This window comes from Oncorhynchus mykiss, chromosome 13 (genome assembly GCF_057628025.1).
Source record: "Oncorhynchus mykiss isolate SJ-2025 chromosome 13, ASM5762802v1, whole genome shotgun sequence".
Classification (NCBI taxonomy): Eukaryota; Metazoa; Chordata; class Actinopteri; order Salmoniformes; family Salmonidae; genus Oncorhynchus; species Oncorhynchus mykiss.
The window spans coordinates 16,761,585-16,788,133 of record NC_143034.1 but is presented as its reverse complement, the minus strand read 5'-3'; the positions used below and the strand labels follow the sequence as shown (position 1 = coordinate 16,788,133).

General features: G+C 40.5%; 3 protein-coding genes across 9 annotated transcripts in view; all 3 read right to left on the bottom strand.

The window, feature by feature from the left end:
- Positions 1 to 232: 232 nt before the first annotated feature.
- On the bottom strand, positions 233 to 6,718 carry LOC118940330 (sialic acid-binding Ig-like lectin 5). 3 transcript variants are annotated; one of them, XM_090195491.1, is made up of 9 exons: positions 6,497 to 6,718; positions 5,867 to 6,211; positions 5,045 to 5,287; positions 4,503 to 4,766; positions 1,405 to 1,492; positions 1,271 to 1,310; positions 1,059 to 1,139; positions 796 to 877; positions 233 to 592 (listed from the first exon to the last, which is right to left on the bottom strand). In XM_090195491.1, the coding sequence occupies exons 1-8, from the start codon at positions 6,555 to 6,557 to the stop codon at positions 809 to 811; spliced, it is 1,191 nt and encodes a 396-aa protein (XP_090051617.1). In that variant the 5' UTR covers positions 6,558 to 6,718; the 3' UTR covers positions 233 to 592; positions 796 to 808. The 3 variants fall into 3 exon arrangements, with proteins under 3 accessions (XP_090051617.1, XP_090051615.1, XP_090051616.1); XM_090195489.1 differs by lacking the exons at positions 1,059 to 1,139; positions 1,271 to 1,310; positions 1,405 to 1,492 and adding exons at positions 3,909 to 3,948; positions 4,107 to 4,197 and having other exon boundaries at positions 464 to 592; XM_090195490.1 differs by lacking the exons at positions 1,059 to 1,139; positions 1,271 to 1,310; positions 1,405 to 1,492 and adding exons at positions 3,909 to 3,948; positions 4,107 to 4,197 and having other exon boundaries at positions 466 to 592; positions 800 to 877.
- Positions 2,002 to 26,465, bottom strand: LOC110485585 (cell adhesion molecule CEACAM6). 5 transcript variants are annotated; one of them, XM_090195469.1, is made up of 10 exons: positions 24,724 to 25,616; positions 24,094 to 24,438; positions 22,951 to 23,154; positions 22,350 to 22,688; positions 22,019 to 22,267; positions 21,471 to 21,740; positions 21,056 to 21,146; positions 20,854 to 20,893; positions 20,657 to 20,737; positions 2,002 to 3,379 (listed from the first exon to the last, which is right to left on the bottom strand). In XM_090195469.1, exons 1-10 carry the CDS (start codon positions 24,776 to 24,778, stop codon positions 3,308 to 3,310), a joined length of 1,746 nt encoding a protein of 581 aa, XP_090051595.1. In that variant the 5' UTR covers positions 24,779 to 25,616; the 3' UTR covers positions 2,002 to 3,307. The 5 variants fall into 5 exon arrangements, with proteins under 5 accessions (XP_090051595.1, XP_090051596.1, XP_090051597.1 ...); XM_090195470.1 differs by lacking the exon at positions 2,002 to 3,379 and adding an exon at positions 20,063 to 20,574 and having other exon boundaries at positions 24,724 to 26,465; XM_090195471.1 differs by lacking the exon at positions 2,002 to 3,379 and adding an exon at positions 20,063 to 20,534.
- LOC110487250 (uncharacterized) overlaps positions 14,846 to 26,549 on the bottom strand; it is a 114,374-nt gene continuing 102,670 nt past the window's right edge. The window contains exons 14-15 of the mRNA XM_090195483.1: positions 15,269 to 15,304; positions 14,846 to 15,087 (exon numbers count right to left, since the gene is read on the bottom strand). Coding sequence (XP_090051609.1) covers positions 14,952 to 15,087; positions 15,269 to 15,304 — 172 coding nt within the window. The 3' untranslated portion in view covers positions 14,846 to 14,951. The remainder of the gene's footprint in view (positions 15,088 to 15,268; positions 15,305 to 26,549) is intronic.

Here is a 26,549-nt window from a genome sequence, read left to right as displayed (position 1 = left end):
GAATTACTGAGCCTGACGAACTTTCCCAAGCACCTCCCAATTGTTTCTGCAGATCAAGTATGCAGACATTTGCGCATCTCCAGTCAGAACAGGACCTGCACAAACTTTTTCACATTTTCCAGCTGGTGCCCGCATCGCCTTCATTGTTGTTTTCATTACTACATGAGAATAACTTTGGACATTTTGGGGGGAAATGTCCCATTGTAAAAGAGTAAAAGTATAATCCAGCCTATTTATCTTCAATATATTTAATTAACATTACAAGGAAAAAACATTGGGGGTTCTCTTCTCTTCGGACCAGGTTCTGTTATGGTACTCTACAGTCCAGGTTCTGTGTTGGTTGACTTCAGTCCAGGTTCTGTGGTGGTTCTCTTCAGTTCTGATAATCGGAGGTCTCAACATCTATCTGAGGGTCTGTGTCACTGTCCAGGTTCTGTGGTGGTTTGCTCCAGTTCTCATAATTGGAGGGCTCAACATCTATCTGAGTGTCTGTGTCACTGTCCAGGTTTTGTGGTGGTTCGCTCCAGTTCTCATAATTGGAGGGCTCAGCATCTATCTGAGGGGCTGTGTTACTGGGGGAGTCCCTCACATTCTGAAAGAAGACACACTGAATGAGCACTTTACATACCACTTCATGAAGTGTTTATGGACACTTACACTTACACACTTACACTTACACTTACACACACACACACACACAAACACACACACGCACACAAACACACACACACACACACACACACACACAAACACACACACGCACACAAACACACACACACACACACACACACATACCTACTCCAGGGTGTCACTCTGGTGATCTGGTCTTCTTCTTCATAGCTGTGCACATGTCACTGTTAGGGTCAGGATGGACACTCTGTGGAGAGAACGAGAGAGTGAGAGAGAGGCAAAGAGAGAGCGTGAGAGGGAGGGAGGGAAGGAGGGAGGGAGTAGAGAGAAAGAAATGCATGAGCACTTTGTGACACCACTCTCTCTATAATTTTCTCTAAACAAATTCAAATACTGTATAAAACACAAACACATAATACGAGACTTACTGCCAGAGTGTCGTAGTCAGGTGACATGGTCCTCATGTTCAGACCTGTGTACGTGTCACTGTTAGGGTCATGATGGACACTCTGTGTAGAGAGCGGGAAATAGAGAGAGGGAGAGAACATGGTAACAGTGAAAATAGTGTGAAAGAGACTGTTGTGATACTGTAAATTATTGTCACCAGGTGTGGAGGTGGAGGTGTAGCTGAAAACATCACCTGTGTGTCTGTTGTGGCATCACTTCCGCCTGTGGATCTCCTGTAAAGAGGAACAGAGTGAGTTATGTACTCTACTGACCTCTAGTGGAGGTTAATATACATTTCATATTTAACCCTGGCTAGAAAATCCTCACCTCTTCAGAGTGCAGTAGATGGTGAGGAGCAGAGCTCCAGCAGTCAGGACAGCCCCCACCCAGACCACATGAACCCAGGGAAACACTGCTGCAGGATTTACTGGGTTTAAGTGTCAAGAGGTTAGAACATATATCTGTTTGTAGTTGTATTCATTATGGATCCTCATTAGCAAAATTTAGGCAGTAAAATTAAGGCAATTATTCCATTTTAAAATCATTACAATGCATTCACTACAGATTGCACAACACATTATGTATATGACCTTAGGCCCATACTCTACTACCACATATCTAGTACACAAAATCCATGTTGTACATGTGTTTATAGTGCTTATCTGTTAAAACAGTTGAGGGACAATCATATTTGTATATGCTTTGAGTGTGACGTCCACTTCTGCTTTAGTTCCGTATCTATTCCCAAGCTGTGTTGAATGGGCTTCAAGAATATCAGCCCCAGAAACTAGAATATGCATATAATTGTCAGAATAGGATAGAAAACACTCAAGTTTCCAAAACTGTCAAAATATTGTCTATTCCCTTAAGCAAGGCAGTTAACCCCCAGCCACAGAAAAAGAGCAGAAGTATAATATTAATCTACAGAGAGTAAACAGAAAAGCTTTATGTGTTACAGAGAATCTACAAATGGTCAAATCTCACTGAAAAAGAGCAGAAGTATAATATGAATCTACAGAGAGTAAACAGAAAAGCTTTATGTGTTACAGAGAATCTACAAATGGTCAAATCCCATAGAAAAAGAGCAGAAGTATAATATTAATCTACAGAGAGTAAACAGAAAAGCTTTATGTGTTACAGAGAATCTACAAATGGTCAAATCCCATAGAAAAAGAGCAGAAGTATAATATTAATCTACAGAGTGTAAACAGAAAAGCTTTATGTGTTACAGAGAATCTACAAATGGTCAAATCTCACTGAAAAAGAGCAGAAGTATAATATTAATCTACAGAGAGTAAACAGAAAAGCTTTATGTGTTACAGAAAATCTACAAATGGTCAAATCTCATTGAAAAAGAGCAGAAGTATAATATTAATCTACAGAGAGTAAACAGAAAAGCTTTATGTGTTACAGAAAATCTACAAATGGTCAAATCCCATAGAAAAAGAGCAGAAGTATAATATTAATCTACAGAGAGTAAACAGAAAAGCTTTATGTGTTACAGAGAATCTACAAATGGTCAAATCTCACTGAAAAAGAGCAGAAGCATAATCTATCTTATTTCTCATCAATATACACAATTATCATTACAAGGAAAGATAATTCAACTCCAGCATTTACTCAGAAGTTAAAGCTTAGGAGAAACTTCTTGACATGTCACCAATAAGCATAACTACAAAAATATGTCTTACTACCCCTGAGCAGTTAACCCATTGTTCACCGGGCACCGGAGATGAGGATGTCGATTATGGCAGCCCCCCGCATCGCTCTGATTCAGAGGGGTTGGGTTAAATGCGGAAGACACATTTCAGTTGAATGCATTCAGTTGTACAATTGACTAGGAATGGAGTGATAAGACAAGGTTGAGAGGAGAGTTTCCCTTTGGAGTGATAAGACAAGTTTGAGAGGAGAGTTTCCCATTCCTTAACTTTGCAAGAAAATAAAAAATAATGACATGATTTTCTAAAATGTTAAAGCTCATTATCTGGAAAGACTTCTAGATATGATAGCAGTATGATAGCAGGAGAATAGACGTGTAAATCCTAGCTTTGGTTTGGTGCTGAAGCTCTTCATCCAGGTTCTGTGGTGAGTCTCTTCAGTCCAGGTTCTGTGGTGGTTCTCTTCAGTCCAGGTTCTGTGGTGGTTCTCTTCAGTCCAGGTTATGTGGTGGTTCTCTTCAGTCCAGGTTCTGTGGTGGATCTCTTCAGTCCAGGTTATGTGGTCGTTCTCTTCAGTTCTCATAATCTGAGGGCTCAGCATCTATCTGAGGGACTGTGTCCCTCAAGGACGAGTCCCTCAAATTCTGAAAGAAAACACAATGAACACATTACATGTAACAGTATAACTTTAGACCGTCCCCTCGCCCACATCAACAACAGTCATCCTCGAAGCATCGTTACCCATCGCTCCACAAAAGCCGCGGCCCTTGCAGAGCAAGGGGAACCACTACTTCAAGGTCTCAGAGCAGGTGACGTCACCGATTGAAACGCTATTTAGAACGCACCTCTAACTAAGCTAGCCGTTTCACATCCGTTACATACACACCACTCTATAACATTTGTATGGATACAAACACAAACACACACAGAAACACAAACACACACACTTACTGCCAGGGTGTCATACTCTGGTGACCTAGTCTTCATGTTCAGAGCTGTGTACGTCTCACTGTTAGGATCAGGATGGACACTCTGTGCAGAGAGAAAGAGAGAGAGAGGGAGAGAGACAGAGTGTTGTCATGGTAACAGTGAAAATAGTATGAGAGAGACTGTCGTGACATAGTAAATTCATGTCACCAGGTGTGGAGGTGGAGGCATAGCTGATATCATCACCTGTGTGTCTGCTGTGACATCACTTCCTCCTATGGATCTCCTGTAATGAGGGACAGAGTGAGTTCTGCTCTCTACTGACCTCTAACGGAAGTTGAGATAAAACAAATAAAGTTTTGCACATTTAATGAATGAATGACTGAATATATTAATGCATTCATAACCAATCAGGGTGCTAAGGTAAAACAAAATGTATGTCACCTGAACCACATGAAGCAAGGGAGAAAGAGGATGAGAACCAGAATAAACACTGTGATTCCTACAGCTGCAGTCAGAACTGAGGTTTGTTTCCCTATAATAAAATATGGATGATATGAGTAAATGGCATGATATAATGAACTAAAAACAAATATAATTTGGTAAAAACCTGTCTCCTCCCCTTCATCCACACTGATTGAAGGATTTAACAAGTGACATCAATATGGGATCAAAGATTCACCTGGATTCAACCTGGTCAGCCTGTCTATGTCATGGAAAGAGCAGGTGTTCTTAATGTTTTGTACACTCAATGTTTAATTATAATAAGCCAAATTCAAAGTATTAACATTAGATTGAAACATGTAGTTCTGTATTGAAGTATTGAAGATGTAACTTTACCTGCTACAATGATCATCTGAGCTGTAGAGTTCATAGATCCTTTTCTATTCTGGGCCTCACAGTAATATTCTCCTCTGTCCTCAGAGATGATGTTAGTGATGCTGTAACTCTGTCCTGATGCTTTTGGTGAGGTTACGTTCTTCTTGTACCAGGTGTATTTGTCCACAGGTGGGTTGGCATCACTGCTGCAGGTCAGAGTCACTGAACTGCCCTCCACTATTTCACCAGAGGGACTGACTGACACTGAGGTGTTCTTTGGGCCGTCTGGTGGACAATATGTAACACATTGTTCATACATAGAGCTTTACATGAGGAGCATCATGGAACTTGGATTTATGATCAAAATAAATGAAATATTAATATAAATATGTATAACTTAGACATTAATGTAACAATACAGTGTTTGTGAAGTACGTGTAGTTACTACAGTAATGAGATGAGTACAATCATGGAACTGGGACATAGATTGAAATAATAGATAGAATAGATGAGAGAAGATGTTACTAAAAGAATACAACTGGAGATGTTTCACACATCCTCACATCTGACAGTGAGAGTCTCTTCAGCAGAGTGGAGATCCTCATGGCCTTCTACAGAACAGGAGTATCTGCCTGCATCCTCACTGCTGACTGGGTTTAGGAACAGACTGGTAGATTTTGTGGTTACATGTCCATTCTTGTACCAAACGTAGGTGGGGTTGTCACCCAGAGTACAGGTGGTGCTACAGGTCAGTGTCACCTTCTGTCCCTCTGTCACAGTGGCAGAAGTCACCTTCACCAGCAGACCTAAATGAAAGAGGATTAAAACACTGAGTACATCATTAAGTAATCGTTTGCAGGTCTGGAGTAGATAACAACATTAAAACCATCAATGACCTGTTGTCTAGTTCAAATGAGGCAGGAGTGGACGTTCTCAAATCATCAATTCAGACATTCCTATTATACCATACATTCATATTAATTGTATTATTACTGTACAAATCAAAACAATTTTTCCAGAACCAATTAAACAGATCAACACTATATATAATATCACTGTACCTGTAACAGACAGAGTGATTAAACAGATCAACACTATATATAATATCACTGTACCTGTAACAGACAGAGTGATTAAACAGATCAACACTATATATAATATCACTGTACCTGTAACAGACAGAGTGACTAAACAGATCAACACTATATATAATATCACTGTACCTGTAACAGACAGAGTGATTAAACAGGTCAACACTATATATAATATCACTGTACCTGTAACAGACAGAGTGATTAAACAGGTCAACACTATATATAATATCACTGTACCTGTAACAGACAGAGTGATTAAACAGATCAACACTATATATAATATCACTGTACCTGTAACAGACAGAGTGACTCCAGGATTGCCAGAATATTTCCCTCCAGTCTGATCTGTTATAAATCTGAACTTGTACTCAGCTGAGTCACTCTCTCTCAGGTCTATGATTCTCAGGGTGTGGCCATTCGTCTTATCACTGCGGTACGTCACACGACCTTTGTAGTTTCGGTCATTTATCAGATTTACATAATTCTCCACATCAAACTTTTTGGTGAACCAGAAGGTTGATGTGACTGTACCACTGGGATATGTGTAAGAGCAGGACAGATCCACTGTTGACCCCTTCAAGGTACAGATACTCTGAGTGGTGTATGTAACACTCCAGCCATACTGACCCAGTACCACTGAAACACAGTTAGACATCACAAGGACGTTACATTAAGTTCAAGGTCTTTTGACTCACACTAACACTTTGTTCCATAGTTGCTGAGTTGAGACATTGATACTCTTTGGTTGAGTGTGAATGGAAACCACAGATAAGATTCACTCAGTGAGGTGAGAAAGACAACTGTTTAAAATGGAGTGGAGACGCCAAATGTGTCGACAGTAGAACATGAAAATGGTTATGCTTTTAGAAATATCTGTAGTTTGACAAACTGGGCAACTAAAAGATAAGAATGAGACCGTACCTGCTACAGACCAGAGAAAGACCACCAGAGAAAGACCACCACCTGCTGTCCTCAAGACCATTGTTGCATCTCCCACCCTGCAGTCTTAGAAACATAAACAACAACTCACTCTATAGCTGATGAATAACTCCACCTGATACATTGAAGTAGAAACTGTAAATGGGGTACAGGGCCTCATTACTGAAAATGAACCAGGCTCATATTGTGTTGTGTTGTATTGTGCTATATGGTTGTCTATGTGAATACTGTCTGTCTGTAAGTCTATATCACTATGTATGTAATGTGTGTGACGTGTTGCATGTCTCTCTATTTAATTAACCTGACATGATGTATGATGCAAAAATCATTTCCTAATGGATACAATAGTCATCACCATCATCATCATCGTCGTCATCACCACCATCATCATCATCATCATCATTGTAAACAACAACAACAGCAACAATCACTTATTGAACAGATCTGTAAAACTGCAAACAAACATTTCTACATTGATTGTTGTGAAGCTGTTGTATTCTCAGAACACCAAATATAGGAGGATAAATGTTCAATCCTCTACGGTCCATCAAGCTGTACAGCAGCCTAAAGACTGATCACCAGGTTCAATGACAGCTCCTATCCTCAAGCTGTGAGGCTAAACAGCAAGTGACTCTCTCTCTCTCTCACTCACTCACACACTCACACACAGTCTTGTAAAACTAACCTTGTGGGGACACAAAATTCAGTCCCATTCACAATCCTATTTTCCTTGACCTTAACCCCAAAACCTATTAACCCTAACCCGAACCCTAGCTCCAAACCCTAAACCTAATTTGAACCGTAACACTGATTCTAACTGGTTTAGTCTTATATTTAATATTGAATTTTATTATACCATGCACTTTAACCTATCACTTATTTTTTGAGCTCTTAATCCCTTCATGTCTTGGTGTCACGCCCTGACCATAGAGAGCTGTTTATTCTCTATGTTGGTTGGGGCGTGATAGTGATTAAGATTGGTCATCTAGGTGATTAATGATTTATGTTGGCCGGGTATGGCTTCCAATCAGAATCAGCTGTTTATCATTGTCTCTGATTGGGGATCATATTTAGGCAGCCATTTCCTCATTGTGTTTTGTGGGATCTTGTCTACAGATTTTCTTGTGTGCATACCAGTAGTGTCAGAGTTTCCTGTGTACATACCAGTAGTGTCACGGGGTCACTTGTTCGTTATTGTTTTGTTTGGTGAGTTTTAATTTATTAAAAGATGTGGAACTCTACTCACGCTGCGCCTTGGTCCAATCATTACGACGATCGTGACACTTGGTGGGATTATTTATATAATTGATCCAGTTTGCATGTTTTATTATGATTTTATTAAAACATTTGTTTTAAAGTTAAACCTTTTTAACCTCAGCACTTAATCAATAATTGTCTTCCTCCTGTTGAACTTCGGCCTGTCATGTTCTCCCACCCTCTCCAGACCGGTTGGATGTACAATATAGAAACGGGGCAGAAAGTTGCAATAGGCCCGTGCAACACAAGGGTTGATACCAGCATAAACAGAAACCCTCTTAAACCTGACACTGATTCTAACCTTAACCCTGAACCCCCTAGAAATAGCATTTGACCTCGTGGGGACCAACAAAACGTCCCCTGTTGGTCAAATGTTTGTTGGTTTACTATTCCTTTGGGGAAACTATATATACAAAATAATGTGGACACCTCCTCAAATGAGTGGATTCAGCTGTTTATGCCAAAGCTGTTGCTGACTGGTGTATAACATCGAGCACACAGCCATGCCATCTCCATAGACAAACATTGTCAGTAGAATGGCCTTACTGAAGACTTCAGTGACCTTCAAAGTGGCACCGTCAAAGGATGACACCTTTCCAGTTTGACAAATTTCTGCCCTAGAACAGTGTTTACATGGCCAAGCAGCCGGACACAAGCCGAAGATCACCATGCGCAATGCCAACCGTTGGCTGGAGTGGTGTAAAACTCGTCACCATTGGACTCTGGAGCAGTGGAAACGCGTTCTCTGTAGTGATGAATAACGATTCACCATCTGGCAGTTCGACGGACGTTTCTGGGTTTGGTGGATGACAGAACACTACCAGTCCCCCCCCCCCCCCCCCCAAAAGTGCCAACTAAAGTTTGGTGGAGGAAGAATAAAGGTCTGGGGCTGTTTTTCATGGTTCGGGCCCCTTAGTTCCATTGAAAGGAAATCTTAACGATACGGCATACAATGATATTCTAGACAATTATGTGCTTCCAAGTTTGAGGCAACAGTTTGGGGAAGGCCCTTTCCTGTTACAGCATGACAATGCCCCCGTGGATAAAGCGAGGTCCATACAGAAATGGTTTGTCAAGATCGGTGTGGAAGAACTGACAGAGCCCTGACCTCAACCACATCGAACACCTTTGGGATGAATTGGAATGCCGACTGCACGCCAATTCTAATGGTCCAACATCAGTTCCCAACATCTCTAATGCTCTTGTGGCTGAATGGAAGCAAGTCCAAGCAGCAATGTTCCAACATCTAGTGGAAAGCCTTCCCAAACATGTAGGCTGTTATAGCAGGGACAAACTCCATATTAATGCCCATGATTTTTTTATGATTTGTTTGATGAGCAGGTGTCCACATACTTTTGGTCATGTAGTGTAGGTACATCTGTCAGGAAGGCCCAGAAGGCCCATGGAGTCTGTATCAAAGTCTAGAGAGCTGGTTGTTATGGATGTAGAAAAGTTCAAACACATCCTACACAGTACAGATGTCAACTCTACTCCATATCAGACTGGTCCTGAAGGGCCCTCAGATAAATCAACTGTGTCACACACAGACACACACTCAGGCCCACATGCACACACACCCTGCAGTGCTACAATGTTTGTTTGCATGTCTTTTTTACCCTGGTTAATCATCTCATCACTATGTAGATCAACACTCCTACACTGAGACACTTTATAAATACTGGCCATAAAACACAGCTCAAAACTGAACAACAAGTAAAATGATACATTACCCTCAATTACATGACGAAAAACAAATAACCCCAAACTATATTTCAAGATATTGACAATTGTACTTACAGAGTGAAGTGAAGGGGGGAAGTCTTGTACAGTGAGTCAACTTACTGTCAGTTAGTGTGAGTTATTTTGTTGACACATATTTAACTGCCCTTGTACTTCCTCTTTAAGTCATTAACATGCAAGATGACCAGACCAGTACATCAGAAAAGGGATGTTACTGTATTTCAACAGAAATAGATATGCAGTCTGTTGCACAATATGTACTTTTCTTCATTTTGAGTTGGACTACATTTTTAAAAATATCTAAATGTGTCATATTTCCAACGTGATATTTTGACAACATAGAGAACCATTTAAACAATGAGTCGACTACAGAGGGCTTGGTGTGGTTGCTAGGTGATTTGTGACACACCTGCAAGCCCTCTATACTATTTAGAATGTGAACAATTGCTCAGAATGTGTTGTCTTGTCCTTCTGAGTTCTGTATATACAGGTCAAAGTTCTATGATCTCATTCAATTAGAACCCATTCAATTTAATACCCATGACCATCACTCCTCATCAGCTGTATCAAATTAATACTGAAGGTTCCAGTGTTCTAGACTAGAGCTCCACCTACTGGTATCTCAACATTACTGCACCATCCTAATAATAATGTCCTCAATAATGTTGGGTTAATAACAACATAACACACTGGAAATACATTAGATAAACTAGTGAAAAACTAAACTGTTTACTTGACAAAGTCACAGTTAAGCAAACATACACTGTTGTATTACAATATGCCACTATCATATTCTGTTACACTGTTGGCCCTTGTGTACAATAAAGGAGGCTGGTTGGCAGAGATATAGGAGGAAAGGCTAATTGTAATGACTGGAATATAATTAATGGATACCGTTCCATTTATTCCACTCCAGCCAGTACAATGAGCATGTCTTTCTATATATCTGCCCACCAGCCTCCTCTGCTGGACAGAACAGGTAGTAGCAGAGGCATCAATATCATCACCATCATCATCACAGTGATGCTGTGTTGACTGTATAGGCTAATGTACTCTGTTGTCCATATAGACTAATGCAGACTCTTATCCATATATGTTATAATGTAGCAAGGTATCCATATATAGTCTAATGTAGCCTGTTATCCATCAATAGTCTAATGTAGCCTGTTGTCCATATATAGTCTAATGTAGCCTGTTATCCATGTATAGCCTAATGTAGCCTGTTATCCATATATAGTCTAATGTAGCCTGTTATCCATATATAGTCTAATGTAGCCTGTTATCCATATATAGTCTAATGTAACCTGTTATCCATATATAGTCTAATGTAGCCTGTTAATACTACTCCTAAACACAACCCACCATCACTGTCTCATGTTAATACTACTCCTAAACACAACCCACCGTCACTGTGTCTCATGTTAATACTACTCCTAAACACAACCCAACATCACTGTGTCTCATGTTAAAACTACTCCTAAACACAACCCACCATCACTGTGTCTCATGTTAATACTACTCCTAAACACAACCCACCATCACTGTGTCTCATGTTAATACTACTCCTAAACACAACCCACCATCACTGTGTCTCATGTTCAAACTACTCCTAAACACAACCCACCATCACTGTGTCTCATGTTAATACTACTCCTAAACACAACCCACCATCACTGTGTCTCGTGTTGATACTACTCCTAAACACAACCCACCATCACTGTGTCTCGTGTTGATACTACTCCTAAACACAACCCACCATCACTGTGTCTCGTGTTGATACTACTCCTAAACACAACCCACCGTCACTGTGTCTCATGTTAATACTACTCCTAAACACAACCTACCATCACTGTGTCTCATGTTAATACTACTCCTAAACACAACCCACCATCACTGTGTCTCGTGTTGATACTACTCCTAAACACAACCCACCATCACTGTGTCTCATGTTAATACTACTCCTAAACACAACCCACCATCACTGTGTCTCGTGTTGATACTACTCCTAAACACAACCCACCATCACTGTGTCTCATGTTAATACTACTCCTAAACACAACCTACCATCACTGTGTCTCATGTTAATACTACTCCTAAACACAACCCACCATCACTGTGTCTCATGTTAATACTACTCCTAAACACAACCCACCGTGACTGTCACGCCCTGACCATAGAGAGCCTTTTGTATTCTCTATGTTGGTTAGGTCGGGGTGAGAGTAGGGTGGTTAATCTAGGTGTGTTTTTTTTCTATGTTGGCCTGGTATGGTTCCCAATCGGATGCGTTTTTTTATCGTTGTCTCTGATTGGGGATCATATTTAGGCAGCCCTTTCCCCACTGTGTTTTGTGGGATCTTGTTTTTGTGTTGCCTGTGAGCACTCCTGAACATCACGTTTCGGTTATTCTTTATTGTTTTTGTGCTTTTCATTAAATAAATATGTGGAACCCAGATCACGCTGCACTTTGGTCCGAGTATGGTTCCAACGACGATCGTCACAGTCACTGTGTCTCATGTTACTATGGTGGTGGTGGTTCTCTTCAGTCCAGGTTCTGTGGTGGTTCTCTTCAGTCCAGGTTCTGTGGTGGTTCTCTTCAGTCCAGGTTCTGTGGTGGTTCTCTTCAGTCCAGGTTCTGTGGTAGTTCTCTTCAGTCCAGGTTCTGTGGTGGTTCTCTTAAGTCTGTGTCACTGTTAGGGTCAGGATGGACACTCTGTGGAGCAGAGGGGGGGAGGAAGAGAGGGAGAGGGAGAGACATTCTCAAAACAAATACATAGATTAATTTATTATAATAAATTACTGCCAGTGTGGTAGTCAGGGGACATGATCCTCATGTTCAGAGGAGTGTTCGTGTCACTATTGGTTCAGGACGGACACTCTTTGGAGAGAGAGAGTAGTGTCCAAGAAACAGTTAAAATAGCATGAAAGAGATTCATATCCTTTTAGAAATGTCAGTAGATTGATAAACAGATCAAGATATGAATGAGACCATACCTGCTACAGACCAGAGAAAGACCACCAACACACTTCCTGCTGTTCTCAAGGTCATTGTTGCATCTCCCACCCTGCAGTCTTAGAAACATAAACAACAACTCACTCTATAGCTGGTGAATAACTCCACCTGATACATTGAAGTAGAAACTGTAAATGGGGTACAGGGCCTCATTACTGAAAATGAACCAGGCTCATATTGTGTTGTGTTGTATTGTGCTATATGGTTGTCTATGTGAATACTGTCTGTCTGTAAGTCTATAGCACGATGTATGTAATGTGTGTGACGTGTTGCATGTCTGTCTATTTAAGATGACATGATGTATGATGCAAAAACTATTTATCTAATGGATACAATAAAGTCATCATTATCTTCATCATCATCACCATCATTATAAACATCAACAGCGTATTGAACAGATCTGTAGAACTGTAAACACATATTTCTGAATGTTCTGAAGCTGTTTTATTCTCATAACCCCAAATACAGGAGGATAAATGTTCCATCCTTTACGGTCCGTCAAGCTGTACAGCAGCCTAAAGACTGACCACCAGGTTCAATGATAGCACCTATTCTCAAGCTGTACAGCAGCCTAAAGACTGACCACAAGGTTGAATGATAGCTGCTATCACCAAGCTGTACAGCAGCCTAAAGACTGACCACCAGGTTCAATGACAGCTGCTATCACCAAGCTGTACAGCAGCCTAAAGACTGACCACCAGGTTGAATGATAGCTGCTATCACCAAGCTGTACAGCAGCCTAAAGACTGACCACCAGGTTCAATGACAGCTGCTATCACCAAGCTGTACAGCAGCCTAAAGACTGACCACCAGGTTGAATGATAGCTGCTATCACCAAGCTGTACAGCAGCCTAAAGACTGACCACCAGGTTCAATGACAGCTGCTATCACCAAGCTGTGAGTCAAAACAGAAGTGACTCACAAATACACACCCTGCAGTGTTACAATGTTTGTTTACATGTCTATTTTACCCTGGTTAATCATGTCATCACTATGTAGATCAACACTCCTATCCTGAGACACTTTATGAATACTGACCCTGATGTAACAACCAAAACACAGCTCAAAACATAACAAGTAAAATGATACATTACCCTTCAAGTATATGACTAATGACTAAAAACAAATAACCAAAAACAATTTTCCCAGACAATGTCAAGAGTACTTACAGAGTGAAGTGAAGGGGTGAGGTCAACTGACTGGTAGTGTGTGGGGAAATGCTAGTAGGTGTCAGTTCTGTGTTTGATACATCTTTGGAGGGAGTTGAAAGTCCGTGTTGCCCAGCAACAGCCCCAAAACATCACTGCTCTAGAGGAGATCTGCATGGAGGAATGGGCCAAAATAACAGCAACAGTGTGTGAAAACCTTGTGAAGACTTACAGAAAACGTTTGACCTCTGTCATTGCCAACAAAGGGTATGTAGTGTCTTAACACTTAGTACTTATTTATGTAATAAGAAAGACTCGGAATACAAGCAATTGAACTGGAGCTTCACATTTACTCAAACTAGTTAGTACCAGAATAACATAGAACAACACTGCGCATGACCAAGGGTGCTCCATCCTTAAATCGGACATCAGTAATTAACAGAACATAACATTCCTTCTCTTATACAATCAGAGTTACTTTTACCAAACCACAACTGAAACATTTCCCAGAACTTGTTGTAGTTATTTTGCATCTTTTAATTTGAACTTGAACAGTTCGTTTTTGCTTGTTTGTTTATAAGTCTAGTCTGTCTGGTGGACGGTGCCTTCGTTCTGGGTAGCGCCTCAGATTGTCTGGAGGCTCCTGAACATCCTCAATGTGTGCTTGTTCCATTATAGCGTCTGCTATAGCAGCACCTTCATCAACACGTTCGGGTATATAACAAAGTATTGAGATAAACTTTTGTTATTGACCAAATACTTATTTTCCACCATAATTTGCAAAGAAATTCATAAAAAATCCTACAATGTGATTTTCTGGATTTTTTTTCTCATTTTGTCTGTCATAGTTGAAGTGTACCTATGATGAAAATTACAGGCCTCTCTCATCTTTTTAAGTGGGAGAACATGCACAATTGGTAGCTGACTAAATAATTTTTTGCCCCACTGTATCTGGACGGTACGTGGTGTTCAGGGTTGTAAGGTTGTCAGGGTTTCCTGTCTCTTCCTCTCTGGTCAGGATTGTGTTTGAAGCGACACCTGTCACCATAGAAACAGCCAGTGGTCCTCCAGAAGAAACACTCGTCACCATTGATGGGAGCCGTCCTCCTGGGCCTGGGAGAGAGAGAGACAAACAGTATGAAAACACAAACACCTCCACACAAGTGCTCCCATCCCCAGCTTCCTGTTCCCTTTTAAAGTAGGGACACAGTCCCTCATCCTCATCATTCTCCTCCCTCTGTACTATCCAGTCCCTGCGTGGTGGTCAGGGTTGTCATGGTGGTCAGGGTTGCCATGGTTTCCTGTCTCTCCCTCTCTGGTCAGGCTTGTGTTTGAAGCGACACCTGTCACCATAGAAACAGCCGGTGGTCCTCCAGAAGAAACACTCATCACCATTGATGGGAGCCGTCCTCCTGGTCCTGGGAGAGAGAGACACAAACAGTATGAAAACACAAACAGTATGAAAACACAAACACCTGCACCTGTGGTCCTGCTTCCTCCTTCCATCACTTTGTACATTTCAAAAGTTAATATGACTTGATTGGTAACACTTTAGAATAACTCATAATGATGTGTTGAATGACAGACAGATGTCTTTACCCTGTGGAGGCGTACTGGGAGGCTGAGGAGGTGTTGCTGTTGTGGCTGAACCTTTTGAAAATCTTCATCAGATGACAGTAATAGGACATGTTACACAGTATGTTTGTGTTTTTTTCAATAATATGCTATTTATATCCATGAATCTCTGTTTACAATGACGCCATGTTCACAAAATGCTACTCGGATGTCCGGAGAAATTATGATAGCTCCGGCAGATAACGTCAGATAACAAGCAATACACATCATAAACTTTGACTAAATATACATGTTCTACATATAGATAGAAAGATACACTTCTTCTTAATGCAACCGCTGTGTTACATTTATTTTTAACGTTACAGAATTTGTTCACTAGGCTATAATATGAGACGGCGCTCAGAAATTAGCATTATGTCTCCTCTATCTTGGAGTCCACAGAAACCCAAAATAACCACAGAAATATTCCCTTACCTTTGATGTTCTTCGATCAGAAGACGTGGAAGGAGTTATACTTACCAAAAAATGCGTTTGGTTTTCAAGTCTGTGTCTTTAGGTTATCAAACGCGACAAATTCCGGTTGAAACGCAGCCAAAATTCTAGTGGACGCGCATCAAAACTTCAAAATTACATATTATATGTCGACTAAACTGGTCAAACTAAGTGCAGAATCAAGCTTTAGGATGTTCTAAACGTGCAAAACAATCCTTGGCTCGAACAGACAACCCGACATCGTTTGGTCAGTCCTGGAACAAAGAGAGAGCCGGACCCGACGCGCGCTTGAAAGTACATGTATTTTCGCGCCGTGCGATTCTCACAAAGACAGGCCCCACTGAAGAAGACACCGAGCTGAACAGATAGAAACTGTTCCCAGATCTGTAGCTGGTTGGGAAGGGTGTGGGCGATGACGTCAAAGTTGGCCCAACTTTCATGATGACAAGAGAGAGTTTGGGAGAATGGCTGCCCTGAGAGTTCTGCTTTACATACAGACATAATTTGAACGGTTTTAGAAGCTTTAGAGTGTTTTCTATTTAATAATAATTATTATATGCATATATTATACATTTTTGACAGATTTTGTTTCTGTTTACTATGGGCACGCAATTCCTCCAAAGGGGGCAGTAGTCAGCCCTATCTCTAACAGGTTCTTAAACCTTTTCAGCCTGGGACCCGAATGCAACATTCTGTGTTTTCCTGGGACCCAAACTTAGGAAAATATGCAGCTATACATAAATATCAGTACATTTCATTGTCCTTATGCCTAAAACAATGCAATATAGACAAAAACAAATAACAATGATATTATATATCTATTAATGTTTATTTTCCCCCATTGAAAACACATATCTGTCTAGGTTGGAACTGTTACTGTTAAAATACAATAAATCATTTTAATTCTGAATTGGAATAAAAGGATTGATCACATCACACAGATGAATAACAGAACACACACAGGCTTTTTGGTGGTGCCACCCTAAGTAACAGTACAGATGAAAAATGATCAGGCCTACTGTACATCTTACTGTACAAATGCTTGTTGAAAGTCAAGGTTGGAACTGTTGCTGTTAAAATACATATGTTTTTATTCTGACCTGGAATAAAGTGATTGATCACATCTGTAGACCAGAAAACCCCCACACAGTCCTAATGAGAGCAGATCTATTCTGGGCTCTGTTTTTGACAGTGCAACACTGAGGTCAAGCTCATCCTTGAAACTGTTTCTGTACATGTTTTTTAAGTGTCACATAGGTATGTGGTGCCAAACTGGACCAGAACATCTACTGCTTTCTCAGTCAGGCAGGAGATCGCTTCCTACTGTAGATGAGCAACCCAGAACTGTGAATGTGTTTGCCTCAAAAAGCATCTTGCTTCAATCAGTTTATTCCAGTTAAGAATAACAATTATTATTGTATTTTAACAGCAACAGTTCCAACCTAGACTGGTTTTCAACAATAATTTCTACAGTAAGATGTAAAGTAGGCCTGATCATTTTTCATTTTAATCTGTACTGTTACTAGGGTTGCACTATCAGTAGCTAGCTTGCTTTGGCGAATGTTAGCTATTAGCTGTGTACAAGGCCAGGGGATTGAAAGAGAAACTCACATCTACCACTATGAGTTAGTTAGTACTCCCTTATTACTGCTGTTATAAAATGCCAACAAGTGATCTTCAAGAAAAGTGCAGAAAAAGAGATCTGGTACACAACTCCGATGCACACAGGCATCTCCCTCTCACACTGGTGCAGCTGCCAAACTGAGCAGAGACGCTGCTTAAGCAGAAAGCGCACTGAACAGAGAGCGCAGATGCACTTGGCCAAATCAATTCCAGTAATTCATGAAATAATGATGTATTTACACTGACACGTCGCGACCCACCATTAACAGGTCCGTGATCCAACTTTAAGAAAGGCTGCATTAGTGCATACTGACTGACTGGGTGCATCACCGACTGTTATGGCAACTGCTCGGCCTCCGACCAAAAGGCGCGTATGGCCCAGTACATCACTGGGGCCAAGCTTCCTGACATCCAGGACCTCTAACCTGACAGTGTCAGAGGAAGGCCATAAAAATGGTCAGACTCCAGCCACCCCAGTCATAGGCTGTTCTCTTTGCTACCACACGGCAAGAGGTCCCGGAGCGCCAAGTCTAGGTCCAAAAGGCTTCTGAACAGCTTCTACCCCCAAGCCAAGACTCCTGAACAGCTAATCAAAGGGCGACCAAGACGCTGCTGCAACACTCTGTTTATTATCTATGCATAGTCACTTTAACCCTACCTACATGTACATATTACCTCAACTACCCGGTGTCCCCCAAATTAACTCTGTGCGATACCCCCTGTAGAGGGGTTGGGTTAAATGCAGAAGACACATTTCAGTTGAATGCATTCAGTTGTACAACTGACAAGGTATCCCCTTTCCCTTTATATAGCCTCTCTAATGTTATTTTACTGCTTCTGTTTAATTATTTGTTACTATTATTTTCTATTTTTTACTTAACACTTATTTTTTCGTAACTTATTTTTTTCGTAACTTCTGAAAGCATAGTTGGTTAAGGGGCTTGTAAGTAAGCATTTCCCTGTAAGATCTACACCTGTTGTATTCCGCACATGTGACAAATACAATTTGATACTGTTGCATGAGTCACATTATTAGTTTCCATTTGATGGTATAATTTGTGTCACTCTAATATTTACTTCATCCTTATCTACAACAGTAGGTTTAGGCTCTGATGTATTAGCCATGTTCTAATCCTGTTCTGTATTTTACATAGTTAGTCCTCCCTGTCGGTCCATCTTTACATAGGTAGTCCTCTCTGTCGGTCCATCTTTACATAGTTAGTCCTCCCTGTCGGTCCATCTTTACATAGTTAGTCCTCCCTGTCGGTCCATCTTTACATAGTTAGTCCTCCCTGTCGGTCCATCTTTATATTGTATGCTACTGTAGCGATCACTTCATTCTAGTCATCATGTATTAGCTACTGTTGTTCATTCTTATTAATCTTCTGCTAGTAATACATTTAAGCATGTTATCATGTATGCTTGTACATAGTGAGTATGCAGGCATCTTATACCCTGATGAGACTCACTCTGCTACAGTAGTTTTAGTGAGAGTGGGTCATATCTACCACCATCGTGCTGGCCCAAATGCTGTTGGCCGCTATATGCGCTGTTCAGCAGTCGAGCATTACTGGATCTTTTTATCATTAAGCATATGTTCATTGATGTACGGCATTATTTAAAATGCCATACTACTTCTTAAACCTGACTTTCTTCCTCAGATTTCAAGTTATCACATTGGACCTTGTTGTAATAACATATTAAAACATGTAATGACGCATTCACGGACTGTTGTTAAACACACTGATAACCCATGAATATACACTGCTCCAAACCCTTTGGGATGGGCTACAAAGACAAAGAACTCTGTCAAGAACCAATGGGATACTGACAACAGGCTGGAGAGGACTGTCTATCACCTACGAACAACCAACCAGGAGCCAGGACTACTAGAATCTACCTACGTCATTTCAATGTATAAATGTACTGCCCAAATATGTGGGACGCCCTCTTTTTCCGAAAACTCCCTAAGAGTTGGACGATAAGAGCCGTGCTGCACGTTTGCCAGCTATCACTATGCCTGATTAAAAGCCTCAAATATACCGTATCCGCCTTGTCCAGAGTCTCATCTTGGGCTTGTTTCTCCAATAACTAATTATTGACAACCTTTAGTGGGGAAGCTGACGCTGTGATTACTAATCAAGGCTAGCTATAATTTCAGCTGTGTTGGATGGGCTGTTAATATTAGCATTACCTAGCATGTGGTGGTCTTACTGTAGTTTCAGGTGTGTTGTATAGGATGTTGATACTAGCATTACCTAGCATGTGGTGGTCTAACTATAGTTTCAGCTGTGTTGGATGGGATGTTGATACTAGCATTATCTAGCATGTGGTGGTCTTACTATAGTTTCAGCTGTTTTGGATGGGATGTTGATACTAGCATTACCTAGCATGTGGTGGTCTTACTATAGTTTCAGCTGTTTTGGATGGGATGTTGATACTAGCATTACCTAGCATGTTGTGGTCTTACTATAGTTTCAGCTGTGTTTGATGGGATGTTGATACTAGCATTACCTAGCATGCGGTGGGCTTACTATAGTTTCAGCTTTGTTGGGTGGCATGTTGATACTAGCATTACCTAGCATGCGGTGGGCTTACTAAACACCTGAAGGAGCAGAGCTAATGAATAGTTCAACATATTTCTACATGAAATGTAATCAAATCTGGAAAAGGCTAAATCTTATAGAAAAATAGCAGAAGCATAATCTATCCCATTTATCATCTATATACAAACTGTATTTATCATTAGGATAACAATCTAAATTCCAGCATTCACTCAAAAGTTAAAGGTCATTGTCTGGAAAACCTAATAGATAAGAAAGCATAATGATAGTAAAAGAATAGCATTGTGAGGCCTAGCTTTGGTTTCATGCTGTTGCTCTTCAGTCCAGGTTCTGTGGTGGTTTTCTTCAGTCCAGTTTCTATGGTGGTTCTCTTCAGTCATGTTCTTTTGTGGTTCTCTTCAGTCCAGGTTCTGTTGTGGTTCTCTTCAGTCCAGGTTCTGTTGTGGTTCTCTTCAGTCCAGGTTCTGTGGTGGTTCTCTTCACTCAAGGTTCTGTGTTGGTTTTCTTCACTCAAGGTTCTGTGGTGTTTCTCTTTAGTCCAGGTTCTGTGGTGGTTCTCTTCAGGCCGGGTTGTAGTTCTCTTCAGTTCTCATAATCGGAGGCATCAGCATCTATATGAGGGATTGTGACAGTGGGAGAGTCCCTCACATTCTGAAATAAGACACTGAATGAGCACATTACACACCACTCCGTGACATTTTTATAGACACACACACACATTAAACACACTTACTGCCAGGGTGTCATACTCTGGTGACCTGGTCTTCATGTTCAGAGCTGTGTACGTGTCACTGTTAGGATCAGGATGAACACTCTGTGGAGAGAGAGAGTTGTCACGATAAGAGTGAAAATAGTATGAGAGAGACCCGTCATGACATAGTAAATTAATGTCACCAGGTGTGGAGGTGGAGGTGTAACTGAAATAGTCACCTGTATCCCTGTTGTGGCATCACTTCCTGCTGTGGATCTCCTGTAAAGTGGGACAGAGTGAATTCTACTCTCTAGTGACCACTAGTGGAAGTTTATATGTTACTAATACAGTTTTGCACATGAATAAATGAATATATTAATGCATTCACAACAAATCAGAGTGCTAAGGGGAATTTATAAAACATTTGAAAAATTCTGTCACCTGAACCACATGAAGCCAGAGAGACAGAGGATGAGAACCAGAACAACAATTATGATTCCTACAGCTGCAGTCAAAACTGATGTTTGTTTCCCTATAATAAAATATGGATGACATGAGTACATGGTAATACAGGACTTTAATGGTGTTCCTATGAACTGACAATGAATATACACTAACAAAGGACATTTATACTATAATCAGCCACTATACCAAACATTAGGAACACCTTCCTAACAAGTGACATCAAAGAGGGATCAAAGCGTCACCAGTATTCACCTGGTCAGTCTGTCTATGTCATGGAAAGAACAGGTGTTCTTAATGTTTTGTACACTCAATGTTTAATTATAAAAAAACATATTAAAAGTATTAACATTAGATTGAAACATGTAGTTCTGTATTGAAGATGTAACTTTACCTGCTACAATGATCATCTGAGCTGTAGAGTTCATAGATCCTCTTCCATTCTGGGCCTCACAGTAATATTCTCCTCTGTCCTCAGAGCTGACGTTATGGATGGTGTAACTCTGTCCAGAATGTCTCATTGACATGTTCTTGTATGTTACCTTGTACCAGGTGTATTTGTCCACAGGTGGGTTGGCATCACTGCTGCAGGTCAGAGTCACTGAACTGCCCTCCACTATGTCACCAGAGGGACTGACTGACACTGAGGTGTTCTTTGGGCCGTCTGGTGGACAATATGTAACACATTGTTCATACATAGAGCTTTACATGAGGAGCATCATGGAACTTGGATTTATGATTAAAATAAATGAAATATTAATATAAATATGTATAACTTAGACAATAATGTAACAATACAGTGTTTGTGAAGTACTTGTAGTTACTACAGTAATGAGATGAGTACAATCATGGAACTTGGACATAGATTGAAATAATAGATAGAATAGATGAGAGAAGATGTTACTAAAAGAATACAACTGGAGATGTTTCACACATCCTCACATGTGACAGTGAGAGTCTCTTCAGCAGAGTGGAGATCCTCATGTCCTTCTACAGAACAGGAGTATCTGCCTGCATCCTCACTGCTGACTGGGTTTAGGATCAGACTGTTAGATTGGTTGGTTACATGTCCATTCTTGTACCAGATGTAGGTGGCATTGGGGTTGTCACTCAGAGTACAGGTGGTGCTACAGGTCAGTGTCACCTTCTGTCCCTCTGTCACAGTGGCAGGAGTCACCTTCACCAGCAGACCTAAATGAAAGAGGATTAAAACACTGAGTATATCATAAAGTAATCGTTTGCAGTATTGATAGGATGTGACCTGCAGTGTTACCTGTGACAGTCAGAGTTGTTCCAGGGAAGGTGGGCTCCCAGGTTGTCTGATCTGTTCTGAATCTAAACTTATACTCAGCTGAGTCCTCCTCTCTCAGGTCTGTGATTCTCAGGATGGAGTCACTCTGCATATTTCCAAGGTTCTCTACACGACCTCCATACCCCGGGCTCAGGATTTGAGGCGCTTCATTAAGTTTTCCTTTTGTATACCAGATTGTTTCAGAGACTGTATGACCACTGGGATAAGTATAAGAGCAGGATATGTCCACTGATGACCCATTCAAGGTACAGATACTATGATGGGTGTACGTCACGTGGAAATAACTGTGACCCTCAACAGCTGAAACACAAGTACATTTTTCAAATGGTGTCAGTATTTAGAACTGTAAAATCAACCACCATTAATCTAAATGGAATAGTAGCTCTACCTCATGTCTGTTTCACTAAACATCAACCACCATTAATCTAAATGGAATAGTAGCTCTATCTCATGTCTGTTTCACTAAACATCAACACTGACCAATGATTGGATGATTTTGACAGACTTTAAAAAAAGTCAGTCACACTCACACACTGCAGTCACACACTGCAGTCACACTCACACACTGCAGGAGAATTGATGCCTTTTACAGCACAGTAGAAGCTGTCTTCAGTTTGAAAGTAGAATGAGTATGATGGGGAGGAGTCCTCTTGTACAATCTTACTGTTCCTGTACCAGATGTTGGTGGGGTTACCAGTCAGAGTACAGGTGGTGCTACAGGTCAGTGTCGTTGACCACCATGTAGTGGTCACCTTAACCTGCAGGTCTGGAGTAGATAACAACATTAAAACCATTCATGACCTGTTGTCTAGTTCAAATGAGGCAGGAGTGGACGTTCTCAAATTATTAATTCAGACATTCCTATTATACCATACATTCATATTAATTATATTTTTTCTGTACAAATCAAGACAATTTTCCAGAACCAATTAAACAGATCACCACTATATATAATATCACTCACTGTACCTGTAACAGACAGAGTGATTAAACAGATCAATACTATATAATATCACTGTACCTGTAACAGAGTGATTAAACAGATCAACACTATATATAATATCACTGTACCTGTAACAGACAGAGTGATTAAACAGATCAATACTATATAATATCACTGTACCTGTAACAGACAGTGATTAAACAGATCAACACTATATATAATATCACTGTACCTGTAACAGACAGAGTGATTAAACAGATCAATACTATATAATATCACTGTACCTGTAACAGACAGAGTGATTAAACAGATCAACACTATATATAATATCACTGTACCTGTAACAGACAGAGTGATTAAACAGATCAACACTATATATAATATCACTGTACCTGTAACAGACAGAGTGATTAAACAGATCAATACTATATAATATCACTGTACCTGTAACAGAGTGATTAAACAGATCAACACTATATATAATATCACTGTACCTGTAACAGACAGAGTGATTAAACAGATCAACACTATATATAATATCACTGTACCTGTAACAGACAGAGTGATTAAACAGATCAACACTATATATAATATCACTGTACCTGTAACAGACAGAGTGATTAAACAGATCAACACTATATATAATATCACTGTACCTGTAACAGACAGAGTGATTAAACAGATCAACACTATATATAATATCACTGTACCTGTAACAGACAGTGATTAAACAGATCAACACTATATATAATATCACTGTACCTGTAACAGACAGAGTGACTCCAGGATAGCCACAATATTTCCCTCCAGTCTGATCTGTTATAAATCTGAATTTGTACGTAGCTGAGTCACTCTCTCTCAGGTCTGTGATTCTCAGGGTGTGGCCATTCGTCTTATCACTATGGTACGTCACACGACCTTTGTAGTTTGGGTCATTTCTCAGATTTACATAATTCTCCACATCAAACTTTTTGGTGAACCAGAAGGTTGATGTGACTGTACCACTGGGATATGTGTAAGAGCAGGACAGCTCCACTGTTGACCCCTTCAAGGTACAGATACTCTGAGTGGTGTATGTAACACTCCAGCCATACTGACCCAGTACCACTGAAACACAGTTAGACATCACAAGGACGTTACATTAAGTTCAAGGTCTTTTGACTCACACTAACACTTTGTTCCATAGTTGCTGAGTTGAGACATTGATACTCTTTGGTTGAGTGTGAATGGAAACCACAGATAAGATTCACTCAGTGAGGTGAGAAAGACAACTGTTTAAAGGGAAGTGGAGACACCAAATGTGTCGACAGTAGAACATAAAAATGGTTATGCTTTTAGAAATGTCTGTAGACTGATAAACAGGGCAACTTAAAGATAAGAATGAGACCATACCTGCTACAGACCAGAGAAAGACCACCAACACACTTCCTGCTGTTCTCAAGGCCATTGTTGCATCTCCCACCCTGCAGTCTTAGAAACATAAACAACAACTCACTCTATAGCTGGTGAATAACTCCACCTGATACATTGAAGTATAAACTATAAATGGGGTACAGGGCCTCATTACTGAAAATGAACCAGGCTCATGTTGTGTTGTGTTGTATTGTGCTATATGGTTGTCTATGTGAATACTGTCTGTCTGTAAGTCTATAGCACTATGTATGTAATGTGTGTGACGTGTTGCATGTCTGTCTATTTAAGATGACATGATGTATGATGCAAAAACGATTTATCTAATGGATACAATAAAGTCATCATCATCATCACCATCATCATCACCATCATTATAAACAACAACAACTTATTGAACAGATCTGTAGAACTGTAAACACATATTTCTGAATGTTCTGAAGCTGTTTTATTCTCAGAACCCCAAATACAGGAGGATAAATGTTCAATCATCTACGGTCCGTCAAGCCGTATAGCAGCCTAAAGACTGACGCCCGGTTTCAATTATAGCTCCTATCCCCAAGCTGTGAGGATAAACAGAAGTCACACACACAATGTTACAATGTTTGTTTGCTTGTCTATTTTACCCCGATTAATCATCTCATCACTATGTACATCAACACTCCTACACTGAGACACTTTATGAATACAGACCCTGATGTAACAACCAAAACACAGCTCAAAACATAACAAGTAAAATGATACATTACCCTCAAGTATATGACTTATGACTAAAAACAAATAACCAAAAACTATTTTTCCAGATATTGTCAACTGTACTTACAGAGTGAAGTGAAGGGGAGAGGTCTTGTACAGTGAATCAACTTACTGGTAGTGAGTGGGAACTGCTAGTAAGTGTCAGTTCTGTGGTTGATACATATTTAAAGTAGATGACAACTGTCCTCTCCTTCCTCTTTAAGACATTAACATGCATGAAGACCAGACCAGCACATCAGAAAAGGGAAGTTACCGTATTAAAATGGGTCCTACATTTCTATAATGGACAAACTGTCCCCCATTTCCACTTTTATATAAATACAGAACCATGTTAACAATATGTTGACTATTCTATATGGAATGTTTATAATATCTTAGAATGTGTTGTCTTGTCCCTCTGAGTTCTACATGGAACAGGTCAAAGTTCCATTTACATTTGGTCAGTTCCATGATGTCATTCTATTCATTCTATTCTACTAACCCATTTAATGTACACTCCTCATCAGCTGCATCAAAGACCCTGCCCTGACCCCCTTTAGTGTCTACAACATTGTTGTTGTAAAGGCGTTGGCCTGGGCAACAACCCCCTCAAGATTCTAATGATGACATCATCTCCATCATCTAACATCAATAATAAAACATGTTTCACAGCTCAAGCCGAGGGGGCGGGGGAAGGAAATCAGAGGAGCACTCCTCTTCACTTTGATTGACACTTACTCCTACTGTGTGTCCAGTGTGCTGTCTGTGCTGTGTGTCAGAGGACTACAAAAGTGGTGACACCCTCCCAACAGCCCCATTCTCTCCAAGGTTCCTGTTCCCTTTTCAGGTAGCTACACGGTCCCTCCGCCCCTTCCTCAATCTTCAAATTCATTATTCCTTCTCTTCTTCCTTAATCTGTCATATCCGGACGGTACGTGGTGTTCAGGGTTGTCAGGGTTGCCATGGTTTCCTGTCTCTCCCTCTCTGGTCTGGCAAGTTCCAACTCAGTGTGTGCGTGCGTGTGTGCGTGCATGTTTGTGTGTGTGTTTGTTGATGAACAGTGCTGATTGTTG